General features: G+C 40.2%; 1 protein-coding gene and 1 long non-coding RNA gene across 2 annotated transcripts; one reads left to right on the top strand and one right to left on the bottom strand.

Annotated features, from left to right (window-relative positions):
- The first annotated feature begins 2703 nt into the window (after positions 1 to 2703).
- Positions 2704 to 3456, top strand: LOC131696323 (zinc finger protein 708-like). Its single transcript, XM_058984870.1, has one exon. It carries the CDS (start codon positions 2704 to 2706, stop codon positions 3454 to 3456), a length of 753 nt encoding a protein of 250 aa, XP_058840853.1.
- An 8418-nt stretch (positions 3457 to 11874) lies between these two features.
- LOC131678031 (uncharacterized) lies at positions 11875 to 13099 on the bottom strand. Its single transcript, XR_009303552.1, has 4 exons — positions 12792 to 13099; positions 12308 to 12684; positions 12062 to 12250; positions 11875 to 12003 (listed from the first exon to the last, which is right to left on the bottom strand). It is a non-coding gene; the product is annotated as an uncharacterized LOC131678031 (long non-coding RNA).
- Positions 13100 to 20971: the final 7872 nt, after the last annotated feature.

Below are 20971 nucleotides of genomic sequence, written 5' to 3'. Positions count from 1 at the left end.
TTGTACTCGACTACAGTATGAGAAACTTGATTTGGTTCGCTTTTAAATGCGAATATCTTGTATTAACAAGCTCGCTAGTCTTTCATTTTTATTTGACGTCATTAGGCAATGTTCCGTTAAATTTGGCATTTGGATTTTTCTTGTCCACGATTCGTTGAAGAAAGCGATTTTATTTGTTGCGATCAATTTAACTTTTGTTTTTTTTTACTGAATTAGAAAGTTAGCCACGAAACATTTTGATGATCTCTGGTAAGTGCGTTGCAAATGTCCTTGAAATTACATACATCGCTTCATAGGTCCGGACCAATTGCAGCCGCTCCACCTCGCCGGAATCGAGCTAGCCGATGGTCCAGCCTGCGGCTGTCGCTGCACCAATGGTAGCTCCCCACCAGGCATTTGGATTAATTGCTCAAATCGCAGCTACTGCTGGTAGTGTAGCGATCGGCTCCGTCGGTAATACCGTTGGACATACCCTCATCGGAATGTTCAGCGGTTCCGATTCACAAGAGGCAGCCTCGCTAGGACAGGCTGCCCCGGTATCGGGCAAGGCAAACACTCCGGCAGGACCATGCTCGTGAGAGATCAAGCAGTTATTATCTTGTACCCAAGACCAGGCCGAGTGTGATTCGTAACAATTACCAAATTTAGAAGTCCATATACATAGTGTACACGTGATACTTTTTTTTTTAATAAAAATAGTATAAATGTTGGCAAAATCCTGCAGCACTAGGATCAAAGATAGTTTTAACACCAACTCACTGTGCTTCGGTGTTTTTTTTTTGCAAACTATGGTCTATCAGGTCTATGTTTTTATTTAGTAAATGTTTTAATAAATATTAGTTCATTAGGAGTATGACTTATTTATATTTTGATGGCGCGGTGAAGGGGTGGTTAAAGTGCGAGTCGTATCTTGAAAATCGATCGATTGAAAGTAGTATAAATGATTATAAAATGCGACAACATAAACTCATAACCTTTCTAATGGTTATTTAGCCATAGGTAACGAGAAAATAGATATGTTTTATTCATGTACAACAAAAATTACTCAGCAATAATTTAATTTATTATTAATTGTTACGAGAGATTTTGTCTCCAGTGATTGGCCAAAATTGGTCGCTTTTAGAATCTGGTGCTCTAAGCATAACGGTCCCATATTAATAGCGAATCCCATAACAAATGGGACAGTATAGCGATCATACAGCTGTAACAGCGAATTTAGCATTGACATCAATATCACCAGGTTGGTTCCAAGAAGAAAGAACAATACTCGCTGGCCTGCTAGCTGTTTGTGCTACTAATAACACTTGCAGTCTGTCAAATTAACATGATTCTATGATCTAGCTTCAATGACGATGGAATATAGCCGAATCCAAAGCCTAACCCATCAGCGCATTTGATCATGTAATGGATATTATCAACACTGAAAGAAATACATTTTATTGTTGTCTGTTTTTGAGATTAGAACTTAGAACTTTTATACTATTGTGAGAATGGTCCTCAGCAACTATCCTTCCAAATCAAAGACTCGTGCTAGCAATGGCTTCGTTCAGAGGCTGCTGCTGTACATTTGTTTTCTTTAGCTGGGCCATTACGATTCCCCGGACCGAACCACTTTTCCGCCGCCACAAGTGGGAAACGAACGATTCACATTTGATTTCCGTAGGCACAAATTACCGAACCACTGGTAGGTAGCATAATCTTCGGACTTAGTTGTGAATTTTTTCCCTTTTTTATTTCGACTATGTTAGTCACATTTTCTTTTTTACGTTTTAACGACATTCAATTAGCTAGAGATTACTGGGTAGGGAAAGTTATGAAACTTAGAGCCATAGTACTCAAGTGAGAGCAAGGATGTGAAGTAAACAGATCGGAAAACTAGAAGTGGCAGGGTCATTAGAACAGGCTTAATATCGTGCGGGCTTAATTTTTGCCTTCTGATAATGAGGGTCGAGCTTAGGCAGAATAACTACGAATCACCCGAGTTTACTATCATGTGTCCTTGATAAAGGTAGACGTATCTATCTTTACCGTGACAACCGGCCGGTTGTCACGGTAAAGATAGATACGTCTACCTTTATCAAGGACACATGATAGTAAACTCGGGTGATTCGTAGTTATTCTGCCTAAGCTCGACCCTCATTATCAGAAGGCAAAAATTAAGCCCGCACGATATTAAGCCTGTTCTAATGACCCTGCCACTTCTAGTTTTCCGATCTGTTTACTTCACATCCTTGCTCTCACTTGAGTACTATGGCTCTAAGTTTCATAACTTTCCCTACCCAGTAATCTCTAGCTAATTAGTTGTGAATTGGAACAGTCAAGCCTGACTTCCCGAGCTACATCTCCAGTATTGTCGTCCCATACGACTAGTGAACCTAAATGTGTCCCACACACACACATAGCACACCATCCTGGCAATGGCAACTAGATGCGCCCATCTCGGCCTGCTACAGGTCTATGAAAATACATGTGATAGGACGGTAAGGTGGAGATAGGTGAACGGTAAGTTGTTATGATATGCTTATTCCGCTTCATTAAATTAAAATGCTTCGAAAATAAGTTAGATTTTTTGAGATCATAACCCGTTTTTCGGAAATTTTTTTATATATAAGAATGCTTTTTAGACAGACAACACAGTCAACAAGTCCAGGTGACAATTTCACACATGCCACCGTACTGCAAACAACAACCTATGAGTGCGGAATGTGTGACCAATCATTCCCCAAGAAGAGACAGCTGGCAGTTCACAAGCGCGTACATGCCGGCACGCGACCGTACTCCTGTGATATTTGCGGTAAAGCATACACCAAGGGTATAAATCTAAGCCGGCACAAACGGATACATACAGGCGAACGACGGCACCGTTGTCGGATATGTTGCAGAGAATTTTTCGCTTCTGAGCAATTGGATCAGCACCGGCATACCCATAAAGATCAGGCTTACATTTGCGATATCTGCAGTAGGAAGTTTACCGAAAACAGTAGTCTCACGCGACACAGACTTATCCATGCAGGTGAGAGATCGCACAAGTGCGATATTTGTGGCAAAGAATTCATAACTAGTGCTGAACTCACTCGCCACATGCGCATGCATACTGGCGAGCGTCCGTATAAGTGTGATACCTGTGGCAAAGGCTACGTAGAAAGCAGCAGTTTGAAACGTCACCAGCGTGTTCACATCGATATGAATCTTGCGGATCAAATATTTAGTTGCGACATCTGTGGTAGAAAGTTTCTTGAATCTAAAGAACTTACGCAGCACAAACTTATCCACAGCAAAGATCGAGAATACAGATGTGAAGTCTGTGGTGGCGGGTTTAAAAAATATTCTCATATGACTCGGCACATGCAAATCCATACAAACGAACGCCCGTACAAATGTGACCTCTGCGGGCAGGAGTTTCTTCGAAGAGCACATTTGACCCAGGCATGGTGGCGAACGACTCCATGGCTGTGAATAGTGTGGAAAAAGATTCGTTGAACGTAGGTATTTGATGGGACACAAGAAGCTGCACGAAAGGTCAAGTAATGGTAGCAGACGAAAAGGAAAAATTAAGGATTCTACCGTGACCGAAAGCATCCACGGGGGAAAATAGAACAGGAAAAGCAAGTTCTAACATAAATTATCTGATTGAAAGCAATGTAAATAGAAGTCTTGTTTATTATCAAAATGTATTTAGTAATTTTCTATATTTAATTGCGGCGCCATTAAATGGTCCTGTTATCAACAATCGACACTATACAAATTATCCACTCCCTTACCAACGGCCTGCTGAACACTCTCGTAACCATGTTCTAGTTTAAGCCCCACACACATAGCACACCATCCTGGCGACCAGATGCGCCCATCTCGGCCTGCCACTGGTCTATGAAAATACATGTGACATCACCGCAATGGCCGTTTAGGTGGCTATCGAGTCGGAACACTTTAACAGTGTGGCCCTGGCTGCCAGTCATGACTGTACCGCCCGCCACTTCCAAACATGTCAACGGTAACCCTGCTGGTGAAACTCCAGAATACATCGAAGCTCCTCCTCGGATGCGTTATGTTGAGCTGGCAACGCTATGGACGGATTGCTGAAATAAACTAATGCTTCCTGCCGAACCGGTGCTTACATGGGCTAAAAAAAATAAGAATTAAGGCACTTGATGGCATACTTATTGCAGACTGAAAATTAAATGACTTAGAATATACAGTATTTTAAAATAACAAATAAAATCAGTCTGTTCTGCGCCCTGCGTGAGCTTAAAAAATTGCTTGAAACATAGGACTTACTTCGCCCATATGCAGACGTAAACCCCAATCGATCTGACAACCTTGCGTGTACGTTTCTAGTCTCAGAGAATCGATTCGTCCACTCAACCGTGCGACTATCACTTTGTCACCGGCGAGCTTTATGTTAGTTACCCCATTGTTGTGGGTTTTCGGCTTCATATATACCCTTCAATGAAACGTCCGTCAATAGTTGTAATAAAAAACAAGTGACTCCATACAATTTACCTTAAAGTTACCAGTCGTTCCCTCCCAGAATTCCAACCGCCCATCTGCACACCCAATCTCTATGAAATTATCAAAAAAAGTTCAGACACCAGATCGGCGATGTCTGGTAACATTTCTTCCGCGCTGAACCTCCTCCTCCAGGTGGCTGAGAACATTCGCCAGCGCTCATCTGCTGCCGGGGTGGGATGAAGCCGTATGATTGGACTTACTCTCCAACGCTGCTACATCATAGCCCTTGGCTGAATTATTCCACAAAACCGGATTCGCAGATCCGCACAAATATGTACCTTTTGGACATACACGATTATCATTTGTAAAATGTTTCTCGTACTGAACGGTAAAATGAAAATATTTTCCTGCATCTCATTCTGATGATTGTGCCTAGTGGAGTTAAACTGTAGTTTTTTCTTCAGTTTGAAAGCAAAACTTGTCGGCGACCTCTCGGGAAACGGGAGACAGCTGATGTTTTTGGATTCTTTGACAGGATGAAATACATGCACTGACGCAAATCTACTTAAGAATTCCATAAGTCGCAACTTATGAAGCTACACAATTTTGATTTCATTGAACGCTTATGCATTTCATAAGTTTGCCCCATGGAATTTATAGACGTATGTAAAGATGCTCATAATCGTATTATTGTGCAAATGTCATAATTTTACCATATGAAATCAATGGAAATAGGAAACATTTTTGGAAGTGAATGTTTTAAATTCGAATTTATTTTTTTTTTTTTCAAATTTGAGGAAATGAAATGTAAGTAAATATTCTTCGTTATTTTACATTACTTTCATAAGAAATGTATTGAATTTTCTCAAACTATCAAGACTTCTTTTCTATCCATTTGCAGCTTTTTAAAAATAACTAAAGACAAGTGCTCCTTATTCAGGCAAATTAATTCGTTTAAATAAAACATATATGTTATAAAATGATGAATATGATGCTGAGTTAATATTTGCTCGAACTAGAGCTATATGATATATCTATGCATTTCATAACATCTCATATATTAAATTTATACTCAAGCATGATGATTTATTTAAGCACAATCGCATGAAAGGCATAAAGACGGCTTAAAAATTTCATTTTCTTGACTTATGAAAATTCTAAGTGACTCGATGGCCATTTTTCCTGAGTCATAAGTCAAACTTATGATTTTCTTATGGGATACTTGTGGCGCCGAATCATAAGTGATTCTTATGGAATTCATTAGTTATTTTATCTCGGTGTAACAGATAGGTAGAGAAAACCTAAGAGATATCCAAACTACCTTCGAAACCGTTAGAGATTTTATACAAGTTGAATGCTGAAGATGGACGTCTATTCTCTGTGAGCTAATGTTCTACCAAAATTCTGAAAAAAAAAACTCGTGCGGCCTGGCGATAGAAATTCTGCCAGAATCAATTCTGATTTTCTCAAATTATGTGAAATATAATAAATATTTGTTAATTTGCAGGGAGTATTATTTTTTTCATATCACATCCCTATTTATTGGGTTCATTGCATCATTTTACCACAGAGAACAGACGTCCATCTTCAGCATTCAACTTGTGTAAAATCTCTAACGGTTTCGAAGGTAGTTTGGATATCTAAACCAGGTGCGCTACTGTCGTCATGTTTTTTGTGGCTGAGTGCGACAGAATTGACAGCGGTTATTCCTCTACCCAGTCAAACTAGTCCGGAACCGATTTGGACTTCCAGCATGAATTCCAGCTCAAATGCGTCAACCGATAGAGTCGGAATCGGTTGTTTTCTTTGAGCTAGATTCCATGCAGAATCCATCCTGGATTTCGAACCGGTTCCGGAATCGATTTGACGGATAGTTGGGATAGGTTGGTGTGGCGGCGCTAGTGTTTTTAGTATATTAATTCAAATGTTTACACACGTTTTTTACATATTTTTGTTCGATCATGGATGTCTGTTCTCTGTGATTTTACAATACGCACACTCAAAAAATTAATCACTTTGATTGTATGTGAATTTTCAGGTAGATGAATATTTTCCATCTTTCAACATACTTTACGTGATTCCTATAAGTGGCATTTGAAACTACTGTATAAACTATTTGATTCACACATAACTTTTAAATGACGTGATCGTTGAAACGCAGTTCACGTGAATTTCCTGTGTGAAGAAAAGAAAAGATGGCTGAAAAATTATTCTTTGTTTAAATTATTACGAATCTTCTGTTAAGTTTATATTCCTGTATGTGGTAGTCGGAATAGTTTCCCCCTTTTTATTCTTACATCATGGGAGATAGCGACGTTTCATAAGCCGGTGAAGAATGTCAACATTATTTTCAGGTAAATAATTTAATATTTTAGGACAGCGTAAACACCATTTACAATTGCAATTACAGAAGCTCTCACTTCCACCAACGAAAGGAATAGAACCAGAAGACGAACCCAGCCAAAATCAGCTACTAGTGTACTCTGAAAATTGCAAGCTGGATGAAAGTTAGTTCTGAAAAGGTGAGTGATGAACCGAAAGTTACTGGTCGAGGGCGCAGGAAAAATGTCCCAGTTTATGTAATCTCAGCATCATCCTCTAAATTCTCGTGCAATCTAGCTGAACAAGGACGGCAAAAACAGCATCCGAGCCTTACGGTAACTATACTGTAACTAGTTCTGCGGATCCCATTCCAAATAAGGACCCCGTTCTTGTGTCCCAAGTGTGGAAAAAACTGTTCATTATTACATTTCCTTAACGATCCTATCTTTAGTTGGCAAAGTAAAAACCGAAATAATGGTCCAAAGGATACCTATTTTATAGTTACAAAGAGAATCAAAAGACCCTAGAACGGTACAAGCCCAGAAACACATTTGTGCGCGAATCCGGTACAATGTGATCTCCCATGGGATGACAATTTTAGAACAAGTGCGACTGTAGTTGTGAAGATATGCCAGGCCCCGCCTGAATTACCCAAAAGTAGTAAATTTATAATTAAGAGTATATCTACATTTTATATTTAGGTATTACAATAAAGCATTTAAATAAATCGAAATAAACAGCAAAAATGGTTTCATTTTTATACTGCATTTAAATTTAAAATATATGCATGGCTTCAAGTAATTATCACCTTTGACTTCAAATGAATATTATGTTTTGTTTCACATAATTGTTACGTTTGGCTTCATGTACATGTTATGTGAATTTCTGTTGTTAAATATATCCAAAACACGTAACTTTTACCTGATTAATCAGATATTGAAACTGATTTTAGTTTACTGGCTCACCCGATAGAATCTAAGACAAGACGTGACAATCGGCTTCTTGTTTTTCCTTCAACATTCTTCTTTTCGCACCTTTTCACCCTGCCGAAATCTTCCGAACAGTGTTGCTATTTTTATTAATGCAAATGGAGTCTTGTTAATTTATTTTATGCCGGAAATATTTTGTATCTTGAATCCACTATATTGATGAAGGGGCACCGTTTTCCATGTAATGGGTGTTTGGTAAGGTTTGATGAAGCCATTATCTGAAAAATTTTAGATTATGGTGCGGTTTTTGTCTTATTTTTGTTAAAGTTAATCAACCACGTATACGGTAAATGCATGATAAATACTTGTTTCACTTTGCCGCACAATTTCTGTTCAATTTAGTCATTTTTACTTTTTTGAGCGGTAATAATTTTATTTGTCAAAAGTAATAACACTCTTGCTTATAAATATAGCAACACTGCTTAACACAATTTCGCTATCCCTGCAGTAACATTGCGTACGGTGCAAAAAGTCAGAATCAACCAATCAGGAGCTGGACCATTCTGACGTAAAATTGGAACAAAAACGACCCCCCTTATTGACACGTCTTGTCTTAGGATAGAATATACGTGAAAAGTGCGGTGGATGAGATTCACATAGGTTTTCACATAGAAGCAACGTGATTTATTTTTTGAGTGCACTTTTGTATTACGTTAAGGTGCATTACATAATTCTTATTACGTTGATTTCGAATACGTTGATGGGCAGTACGTCATTCTCATTATGTTGTCTTCAAATACGTTGTTGATTATACATCTGGTAAAGATTCTGTCGCATACCAATACGTTGTTTTCGTATAACGTCAACCGAACAGAATTGTACGCAGCTTTTCAAACCCACTTTATATGCATGCTTTCCGACGTAATATTACAAGATTTTTTGCTGTGTAGCAAAAGTTGAGCAAAGCGAAATTGATGCGGGCAGAGTTTCTGCGAGCATTTTGCGCGATTTGTGCGAGAATTCTGGCAACGAATTCGCTCAAATGCAACAACCGTTTCTGACAGAAGCGGTTAAACCAAGCATGCTGCTCACTTTTATCCAGAATCCAGTCAGAAATGTACGACCAAGATCTCTGCACGCTTCCTGCAACGTCTTTGTCAGATGTTTTGCTCAATTCGTGCTAAATTCTACCAGGTAGGAATTACCAGGATCTTTGCACAGTTTATGTCCGAGTTATGCCATGGTTTCACCTCCTGGCAACCCTATATCATCATATGGAGTTTGACAGAGACCAACATATATGGGGCGTTATAGCTATAAAGCCTCAAACAAAAAATTATATTCGGCACTATACACGATATTCAAGCATTCAACACGACGTTTTGCATCTTTTGGGATGATTTAATACCATATTATTCAGAAAATCAACATTTAGTAACTAATTACAGCTTTTAATTATTCGTTACAAAATTAATGTTTTGATTTTCATGGCAGTGATGCTGGTTGTACAGAGACGTCGTCCTTGGCAGGGGGCTGCATGGTTTTGCTCGGCTCCTGTCAAAATTTGCCGTAAAAGCGAGCGAAACAAAGTTCGCCCTAGCTCAACTAACCCGACAGGATACGCGCAGAAATCTGACAGGGCTGCCAAACCAAGACTTACAGAAATCTAGCAGAGCGGTCTCTGCCAGAAAATTTGCTCACTGGGGGGGGGGGTAGTTTTGTATTTTGTGATGATGTGTGATGGCAGGGGGTAAGAGGCTACGTAGCTTTTTAAAGGGGAATAGGGATTGGCCACAGTTAATAGAGAACAGTTGCGCAAAGAGTGAAGTCAAAAAAGTTTACCTATCGAGCACAATTGGAATCCGTCTCTAATACCTGTGCAGCAAAGCTGGATTCTAATTTTGCTCGATAGGTAGACTTTTTCTGGCTTCTAACTCTGCACACTCTTTGCGTACCTTTGTACTAAGGCCTTTGGGGTTGACCTGATGTCACGACAATCTTACCCGTTTCATCTAACATCGCTTTTTTTTAATTTGTTTTTGCGTGGACAAGGGGGGAAGGGTTACCGTCAAGCTACGAAATTACCAGGGGAGGTATTTAGAGGTTTGTGACGAAATGCTACGATGGGGAACGGGGGTGTTAAAAATCACTCAAAAAATACTACGTCATTTATGGATGGTCTCTTAGAGGGGTACTGTCTTCAGTGAAGTTGCTCGATAAATCAAAGACTACAAGATGGTGATAGATTAGTTTGGGATACTCTCACTATGAGGCTCTAATGAGCGTACCACCAAAAAGTACATTATAGAATATGATACACCTCAAAAGTCTAATAACTTAGAAAGATGATGTTTTCGGCAATGCTCTGGAGGAGTTCAAGGGCTACGTGATTATGGGCAAATCAAATTAAAGTGAGCATGTACTATTTTTCAAATTCTATATCTCGAGATCATGATAATTTAAAAGTGTTATGTCTTCGGCAATATTCATCAGCGCGTCGAGTGTTGCCCGAAGGCGAATAGATAACTTCAGAATTCAGCCACTAGGCGGCGCTAGGGAGAATACTACTTCCAATACATGTTAGGTAATGTTTTGCCACGAAAGTTTAATAATTTAGGAAAATGATGTTTACTGTAAAGTTTCTGAGGACGACAAGGGCTGTTTGATAATGTAATCACAGAGAACAGACATCCATGATCGAACAAAAATATTTAAAAAACATGTGTAAACATTTGAATTAATATACGATCAACACTTGCGCCGCCCCACCAACCTATCCCAACTATCCGTCAAATCCATTCCGGAGCCGGTTCGAAATCCTGAATGGATTCAGTAAGGAATCTTGCTCAAAGAAAACAACCGATTCCGACTCTATCGGTTGATGCATTTGAGCTGGAATTCATGCTGGAAGTCCGAACCGGTTCCGGACTAGTTTGACTGGGTAGAGGAATAACCGCTGTCAATTCTGTCGAACTCAGCCACAAAAAAAACATGACGACAGTAGCGCACCTGGTTTGAATATCCCAAATACCTTCGAACCCGTTAGAGATTTTACACAAGTTGAATGCTGAAGATGGACGTCTGTTCTCTGTGATCGCGATGTCAAATTAAACTTTAATAAGCCGTATGAATAAAAACTAGCATTTGCTCAGCTTCTTGAGATTCGAGCAGTTGCGTTGAGCATTTACTCAAGTCGGTATGAAAAAACTTTACTTTGACAGTTGCTTTCTCAATTTGAGCTTTTGCTTTTCGAACATCGGATTCCATATGAATAAAGTGGTAAATCTTAACCAAATGCTCAGCTAATTCTGAGCAAACACAGTAAATTCCTGAGCATGCTCAGATGCATGCTAAATTTGTTTTTTTTTGTGCATCGCGAGGAAAACAAACCAGAATACATGACATTTAGTATCGATTGTGGATGGCCAATTACTAACAATCTCAATTTAGCAACAAGTAAGTAGTATGTTTGTTTTTTTTTTTTAACTTACAAGAAGATTCCTTTCCGCAGTTAAAACCTGCAGATATTACCACATTGCAGTAGGAGAGGATTTTCTTCAATTATCTTATCGTGCGTATGATATAAAAGTTATGTTTAAACCAGTGGGGTGTCGCACAGAACATGAAGCGTTTTTTCGGGGCAGTACGATGGTCGTTTCTAAATTATTTCGGTGTGTCTAAAGAAAGAAATAGCAATGTGGAACAACGTATTTAAATCATTCAATCCAAAATCCCCATATCAACTAATCAACATTGATCATCGCTGGATAATGCCTTTACTGTCGTTATAAGCTTAATTGTCCCATGTTCTATGGGATTCCCTATATATATGGGACAATTATGGTAGAACGGCAGTTTAGATTCAATCAAAATGCTTTTCTTGTACCGGAACAACTGACTAATCCAAAATGACGCTCCAACAAGGGAAAACAGACTAAATGTTGTTTGCAATTTACCCAAGGTTTGTAAGAAAACATTGTTTATTTTATTTCAAAAATAACAAAATATTTCACAAAATAATCACAATACACACACACATACATTTTACATGTCAATCTGTTTATTTTTTATATATCTGAAATCACTAGTTATCGCTTGGCTCTCCGTTTTTCAGCAAACTCAACTTTAGAGAAGCAATTTCTTGCTTCATTTTCAGCAGTTTTATTTCTTCCGCATGCCGTTCACTTTGTTGTTGAATGTTCAATTCTTGCTGTTGACGAATTAAATTGTCCTGTGTGCGAATTAAGCTCAGCTGCTCTCGCAGTACCGTGTTTTGCAGCTCTATTAATTCACTTTGCGATATCTGGAAGAAGTGAAATAGTTTGATAAAGTTATTTGCTACTGTTATTTTCAATTAATACTTTTTTTCGTTAGGCTTTAAAAGAATATCAAAATGTATGGGAAATATTTTCTTACCCGTGGTGTGCTTGTACGCGTCGTACGAGATGTACTCGGCGTGACCACGGGCGTTGAAGTGCTAGCAGAACTGGGAAGTGGTTCATTGGAAGGTCCTGCTTCTTGTGAATCGTCTGTTCCAATAGAAATACCGTCTGCAAAAATATACTAATTATTATGTTTTAAGTGTTAGTTTATTGTAGTTTACTTACATGATCTTTTCGATATAGCTGGATTGCCGGTACCGCCCAATAATTCGTAAAATTTCTGCTCCGCATCATTCAGCATAATTTTCTTGTTTCCTGTTTTCTTTAGATCTGTTTTTGACTTCACGCGATTTTTCAAATTGTGTACCTTTTCATAAATTTGTTTGTTAATTCCAATCCATACCGAAGAACAAGCTCGTTGGATAATTTTTTCAAAGCTGCCCCTTTTTTTGCTTTCATAGATGGAGTCTGTGACTTTTCCAGCAACACCGGTGCAAATTCAGCCAACAAAGAAACAAAAGCAGTATCAAGCTCTCCCGCCTTATCGATCCTTCGTCGCTTTCTAGTTGGCTGCTGCGAGGCTTCAGATTCATTCTCCGAACCTGAAACGTATAACAAAATAATGTAGAAAGCTTGGATGTCGTTGTAATTTTTAAAACCATAAAGGACATCTTTGTCACTGAACAAAAAGATAAACAGGAATACTCACTTGTCGAATTTAGGTACTCCACTTCGCGGAAACTATCCTTTTGAACATCTTCATCGGAAAAACTGTCATATATATCCATTTTTTGCTCTCTTTTTCCAAAATCACTGCTGGTTGTTAGCGAATGCAGATGTATTTCCGTATTCCTACGGGATATATATACAAATTTCTTATAATCTAGGTACACAATTCAAAGTGGAAACTTTCCACTGCTGAAACTTTCCATAGTGTCGCTTGGTGCTAGACTACCTACGTGCAATATACGGGCAGGCGGATTATCTATTCCCTTCCTCTTTTGGCAACTACTTGGTGCGGGCGTGTAGAATCCCTATCTTTATCTCTTCTTTCGGCGTCTATATGAGTCAGCGGATGAAGTCCCTTTCTCCTATGCAATTAAGGTTTGCCTATTCTGCTTTGTTCTTCTACCCTGACGCGCGTACCCTTTTAGGTACTTAGCTCGCAAAATCTCTCTACGCATGTGCCTCATCGTTAAGAAAAATAATTAACTGGTTTCTGAATTTGCTAGGATTGACAGTGAATCAAATTTGTTACTTTTTATTAATTATAATTACGCCGATTGCTACTCTCGACAACAGATCGCACAAATTACTATTCAAAATAAAAGAAATATCGCCAGAATTTACGAATGGGTGACGTCGATGTAATTTTTTTAAAAACGATCAGAATCGATTTTCTCCATCCGATCTTTCTGGTTCGATGTTTGACTTCATCGTTTTGATTGAAAAACATTAATTATTCTCTCAAAATGTCCATTAGATTTTTTTAAAACGTCCTTTTTACCTAAAAACGATTTTTATCTGATCTTTTTACCACAGAGAACAGACATCCATGATTGAACAAAAATATTTAAAAAATGTGTGTAAACATTTGAATTAATATACTAAAAACACTAGCGCCGCCACACCATCTTATCCCAACCATCCGTCAAATCGATTCCGGAACCGGTTCGAAATCCTGGATGGATTCTGCATGGAATCTAGCTCAAAGAAAACAACCGATTCCAACTCTATCGATTGACGCATTTGAGCTGGAATTCATGCTGGAAGTCCGAATCGGTTCCGGACTAGTTTGACTAGGTAGAGGAATAACCGCTGTCAATTCTGTCGCACTCAGCCACAAAAAACATGACGACAGTAGCGCACCTGGTTTAGATATCCAAACTACCTTCGAAACCGTTAGAGATTTTACACAAGTTGAATGCTGAAGATGGACGTCTGTTCTCTGTGTTTTTACGTTGATTTTTGACAACATCGATTTTATCATTTATAAAAGCTGATCTGGCAAACTCGATTATTTTTTTGTTATGAGGCCTATTTGCTTGTTAAATTTGACAACGCGATTGTTATTTTTTTACCTACACCGAAAATAATCCAAACGATAAAACCATAGGCAATTAAACACTCTTTCAAGTCCGTTTAGATGCTGAAAAGTAAAATCAATGATTTTCATTTGAATTTCGCATGGAAGACCATTAAAACACAGAGAACAGACGTCCATCTTCAGCATTCAACTTGTGTAAAATCTCTAACGGTTTCGAAGGTAGTTTGGATATCTAAACCAGGTGCGCTACTGTCGTCATGTTTTTTGTGGCTGAGTGCGACAGAATTGACAGCTGTTATTCCTCTACCCAGTCAAACTAGTCCGGAACCGATTCGGACTTCCAGCATGAATTCCAGCTCAAATGCGTCAACCGATAGAGTCGGAATCGGTTGTTTTCTTTGAGCTAGATTCCATGCAGAATCCATCCAGGATTTCGAACCGGTTCCGGAATCGATTTGACGGATAGTTGGGATAGGTTGGTGTGGCGGCGCTAGTGTTTTTAGTATATTAATTCAAATGTTTACACACGTTTTTTAAATATTTTTGTTCGATCATGGATGTCTGTTCTCTGTGATTAAAACGCATTTTATGTGGTGTTTCAAATTAAATTCAAACAAATTCTACGTGAATATGACATATTTCTCCATTGAATGTTCATTGCCATGCTATTGAGTCGTAAAGTATGAACTTTCCATATGACTTTGGCGCGAAAAGCATGTACACAGTAAACTGGATGTACCTAGAGAATTGGTACTAACGCGCTGTACCCAAACAGAAGGTATGATTTACCCACTAATAGGTGGAAATCTCTATAATATGTATTCTTTTTCATGTACAAGGTATTTATAATTGATTCGTAATCACCTAGTTTAGGTAGAGTGAATATACCCACTTCTAAGTTCGTGCACTTTTCTGGATGCCTAATGTTGATTTGGTTTTCAGAATCGAGTCGCTCTAGGTTCGCTCTGAGCTGTCACTTTTGTATGGATTTTTTTCCTCAGCCTGCCAACCTGACGGTGATACGAATTGTGCGAAACGAAAAACACACAGATAATCCGATGTCTGCCATTATTGAAACTGATGCCAAAACATTCGAAAAGCTGATGCAACTACAACATGTCAACTTGGGTTGGATGCGCTGCAAGATCTCTGAATGTGTAAACGTGCTCCGCTGTTATCGCTGCTCGGAGTACGGCCATAGAGCTGCCACATGCAAGAAGTCCCCATGCTGTCCGATTTGCGCCGAAGGGCATGAGCACAAAGAGTGTGTCTCAGATATCCAAAAATGCATTAATTGTCACAATGCAAATGTGACAAGAAATCCTGAAGATCAAACGCCAACTGATCATGCTTCCTGGAGTTCTGAGTGCCCCCTGTATCAAACTCGACTTAGAATGTCACGCCGTATTATTGACTACAGTACATAGCAACAAGCGCAACACGGCGAAGTCGCCCAGTCTTCCGACCGATGTAATCAGCAAGAATCTGCCACCGACGCCCATATGATTGACACGGAACATAGATGTTATAGCAGCGACCTTTCCCGGTCAGGTAAAGCTAAGGAGGGTATATGTCCTCCCGAAGCTATTCGAGATACTGCGCGCCCTGAATCTGGTCTACAATTGCAGTTTGCCAACGAGCGGAAACAGCTTGACTCCATCAACGACTCCCATCTGTTTGCCATGGAATTTGGATGTTATGGCGGCGACCTTTCCCGGTCAGGTAAAGCTAAGGAGGGTATATGTCCTCCCGAAGCTATTCGAGATACTGCGCGCCCTGAACCTGGTCTATAATTGCAGTTTGCCAACGAACGGAATCAGCTTGACTCCATCACCGACTCCCATCTGTTTGCCATGGAATTTGGATGTTATGGCGGCGACCTTTCCCGGTCAGGTAAAGCTAAGGAGGGTATATGTCCTCCCGAAGCTATTCGAGATACTGTGCGCCCTGAATTTGGTCCACAATTGCAGTTTTCCAACGAACGGAATCAGCTTGACTCCATCACCGACTCCCATCTGTTTGCCATGGAATTTGGATGTTATGGCGGCGACCTTTCCCGGTCAGGTAAAGCTAAGGAGGGTATATGTCCTCCCGAAGCTATTCGAGATACTGCGCGCCCTGAATCTGGTCTACAATTGCAGTTTACCAACGAACGGAATCAGCTTGACTCCATCACCGACTCCCATCTGTTTGCCATGGAATTTGGATGTTATGGCGGCGACCTTTCCCGGTCAGGTAAAGCTAAGGAGGGTATATGTCCTCCCGAAGCTATTCGAGATACTGCGCGCCCTGAATTTGGTCTACAATTGCAGTTTGCCAACGAACGGAATCAGCTTGACTCCATCACCGACTCCCATCTGTTTGCCATGGAATTTGGATGTTATGGCGGCGATCTTTCCCGGTCAGGTAAAGCTAAGGAGGGTATATGTCCTCCCGAAGCTATTCGAGATACTGCGCGCCCTGAATTTGGTCTACAATTGCAGCTTGCCAACGAACGAAATCAGCTTGACTCCATCACCGACTCCCATCTGTTTGCCATGGAACTTGGATGTTATGGCGGAGACCTTTCCCGGTCAGGTAAAGCTAAAGAGGGTATATGTCCTCCCGAAGCTACTCGAGATACTGCGCACCCTGAGTTTGATCCACCATTGCAGCCTGCCAACATACGTAATCAGGTCAACTCCGTCACCGACACCCACCCGTCTACCACAGAACTTGAAGGACACGACATCAGCCTTTTCCGATCAGATAACAACGCCCTAAACAAGTCAGACCAACTCGAAGGACATGGAATTCCTGTATCCGTTTCCTCAGGTAAATACAATGAATGTATATGTCCTTCCGAAGTAGGACATACAGATGCTGCCACCGTTGAAAGCCCACCCCATTTACAGGCATTTGCTTCCACAATCACTCGATCTACCACCGTTCAACCGTCAGGACAAAACTCGCAGGGACATCTTAAAATCTACTATCAGAACGTGAGAGGGCCACGCACAAAAATTGATGAGCTGTTCGTCGCTGCTTCGGATGTTGATCATGATGTTATTGTTCTGACCGAAACGTGGCTGAATGATCAAATCAACTCGCTCCAATTATTTGGCTCAAGGTGCTCTGTATATCGTAACGATCGCGATCCTAATAGTGCAGGGAAGAAACGTGGTGGTGGGGTGCTCATTGCAGTTTCCAACCGACTCTCATCCAAACACAAAAATGACACTCACAATCTCGAACAACTCTGGGTAAATATCCGTGGCTAAATATACTAATCTCTGTGTGGTTGTTGTATATATTCCCCCCGATTCCGCAAGTGATGCAGAAATTATTCAGAAGCACATAGACTCCGCACTTGACATTGCAACTTCCATTGAACCCAACACGGCACATCTACTATTTGGTGATTACAACCAGCCTGGACTTCTTTGGAAGAGCACTCCTTCCGGGTATGCTTTCCCAGACCCTTCTGAATCAACCTTTTCGAGGGCGAGTACTATCTTACTGGACGGAATGTCTGTACTGAACATGCGACAAATGTCTACAGTGAATAATGGGCGAAATCGAATCCTGGACCTCTTGTTTATAAATGAAGAAGCTTCAATGAACTGTACCGTATCAGAGGCACTTGAGCCTTTAGTTGCTGTAGACGCACATCATCCTCCACTTCTGATAACGCAGATTTGTCCGCAGCTGGTTCTCTATGACGAGATGGAGGATGTCAGGGAGTTCAACTTTTCGAAGACTGACTTCTCTAGGCTTCATAACTCACTACAAACAATCGACTGGGAGACTTTCTTGAATTTCGCGATCGATGTAGATGCTGCCGTAGAAAAACTCTCACTGGTGTTAAAACAGCTTTTCAGTATACATGTGCCTGCACCTCGTCCCCGAACAAAACCACCATGGTCCAACAACCGGCTACGTAAACTGAAAAGATTGCGAGCTGCTGCGCTTCGACATTACACTATTCGAAGAAACCCAATCACAAAAAGGGAGTTCACTATAGCCAGTAACAGCTACAAAACATATAACCGCTTTCTCTACTCAAGACACGTAGCACAAACCCAATCGAACCTAAAACGAAACCCAAAACAGTTTTGGTCTTTTGTGAATGGGAAACGTAAAGAAAATGGGCTTCCTTCCAGTATGTTCCTCGCAGGTGAAACGTCCAATACTCCCAGCGGTATCTGTAATTTGTTCGCAAAACATTTCTCGAGTGTGTTTAAAAATGAATCGGCTAGCTCAACTCAGGTGGACTGTGGCCTTCAAGATGTCCCTCGCGATGTAATCAATTTTGGAAACACTCAATTTACTGACGAAGACATTATGGCTGCCATAAGCAAGTTAAAGTCCTCTACATCGGTGGGGCCAGATGGGATTCCTTCCATTATACTGAAAAAATGCGCAAGCGCATTGTGTACACCTTTTCGACTAATCTTCAACCAATCACTGTCGCAATCAGTGTTTCCCGTGTGTTGGAAAAAATCAGTAATGTTTCCCGTTTTTAAAAAAGGTGATAAGCAAAATGTTGCGAACTATCGTGGTATAACCTCGCTCTGCGCTGGATCAAAGTTGTTTGAGATCCTAGTAGGAAATATGCTCTTTCGTGAGACCAAAGCATACATATCGAAGGACCAACATGGTTTTTTTGCAGGCAGGTCAACAACCTCCAATCTAGCCCAATTTACATCGTACTGTATTAAAAACATCGAAGATGGATCACAAGTAGACACTATATACACTGATCTTAAAGCTGCCTTCGATCGTGTAGACCACTCTCTTCTTCTGGCAAAGATCGAGCGACTGGGTGCTCCATCAAATTTTACAGGATGGCTTAAATCATATCTCGTAGATCGTTCTCTGTCCGTGAAATTAGGAAGTAACGTGTCATATAGCTTCATCAACTTGTCGGGTGTACCTCAAGGGAGCAATCTCGGACCGTTGCTTTTTTCTTTATTCTTCAACGACGTCTGCTATGTTATACCCCCAAGGTGCAAACTCATATATGCTGATGATCTCAAACTCTTTCTCATTGTGCGGTCAATAGAGGACTGCATCGAACTTCAGCGACATCTAGATGCTTTCTGTAACTGGTGTAATCGCAACTTGTTGGCTCTCAGTGTGTCCAAATGCTCTATAATATCTTTCACGCGCAGAAAAAGTCCAATTCTCTGGAGCTACAACATCGCCGGCCAATTGCTAGAGAGAGTGTCAGTTATCAGAGACCTTGGTGTACTCTTGGACTCGCAACTGACATTCAGAAACCATTACTCTCACGTTATAGCACAGGGAAATAGAAACCTTGGCTTCATAATAAGAATCGCCAACGAGTTTACTGATCCATATTGTCTGCGGGCATTGTATTTTTCACTTGTTCGGTCTGTCCTGGAAGCTTCCGCAGCCATTTGATGTCCTTATACGAGCATTTGGACTAACAGAATTGAAGCAGTACAAGCAAGATTCCTCCGCTTTGCTCTTAGAAATTTGCCGTGGCGTAACCCAACAGAGCTACCACCATACATTGATCGCTGTCGTCTGCTCGATATGGAAACTCTGGCAAAAAGGCGAAATACATCCAGAGCGATATTTGTTGGGAAAATATTGACTGGCCATATGGATGCCCCAGATATTCTCTCACAAATCAACATTAACGTACACCCCAGAAACCTTAGATCACGTAACTTTTTAAGACTAGACAGCGCACCGAGTACGGTCAGAACGAACCCATAAGGGCGATGTGTAATGTTTTCAATAGTGTGTATGACCATTTCGATTTTTATGTTTCTAGTGATGTTTTCAAGAATAGACTTAGGAGATTGACTTAGCTTATAAGATTATGTGAAAATATTTCTGTAATGTTATTGAAATGCTGTATACCTTGTATGTAATTTTGTTAATTTGTAGTGTCAGTTCATTGTTATTGTAGGAAAAACATGCGAAAAGATTATGGGTTTTTACGCGCATTCGAGGTCTGCTTCTGAAGTGAACCTTGAAATGGGCTTTTCCCATACAACAACATTAAATTTCATGTAGACCAACATGGGTCAGATGAAAAATGGAAATAAATAAATAAATAAATAAAATATTAGGGTGAACCTAGGGCGACTCTGATCTAAAACCGAAATCAGCGTAAGTAAATAGTACCTAAATTCCACAAAACTGCACATACCCACCAGTAGGTAACTTGAAACCATCTAAAATTAGGTAATTGTTAATCAAGTGTGAACGGATATTACCTAGAAATAGATAAATATTATAGGAATTGGAAATAATTAATAGGTAATTTGTACCCCTTTTAGGGTACTACGCCACTACCAATTTTCTAGGCATTTCCAGTTTACCGTGTAGTGCATTTCAATATTTTAGCAGAGACTAGCAGACATAACACTATGAGGGAATTCCCTCAAGTGTTCCCTCCAGCGATTTTCCCAGAACATTAGCTCTACCTTTTGTTCACGATCCCAAACACTCATTGGGTTATCCGTCAGACTTGGGAACAATTTTTCACTAGTTATCTATTCCTCATATGATTGTATATCAGTGGCGCCATAATTTCAAAAGCGACCATAGTCCCAACTAGAAATATATGTAAAATAACCGTTAAAGCACAGAGAACAGATGTCCATCTTCAGCATTCAACTCGTGTAAAATCTCTAACGGGTTCGAAGGTAGTTGGGATATCCAAACCAGGTGCGCTACTGTCGTCATGTTTTTTTGTGGCTGAGTTCGACAGAATTGACAGCGGCTATTCCTCTACCCAGTCAAACTAGTCCGGAACCGGTTCGGACTTCCAGCATGAATTCCAGCTCAAATGCATCAACCGATAGCGTCGGAATCAGCTGTTT

The sequence above is a fragment of the Topomyia yanbarensis genome, chromosome 1 (assembly GCF_030247195.1).
Source record: "Topomyia yanbarensis strain Yona2022 chromosome 1, ASM3024719v1, whole genome shotgun sequence".
In the NCBI taxonomy this organism is placed as follows: domain Eukaryota; kingdom Metazoa; phylum Arthropoda; class Insecta; order Diptera; family Culicidae; genus Topomyia; species Topomyia yanbarensis.
The sequence above is the reverse complement of the archived record's forward strand: the minus strand, read 5'-3'. Positions and strand labels throughout refer to the sequence as shown.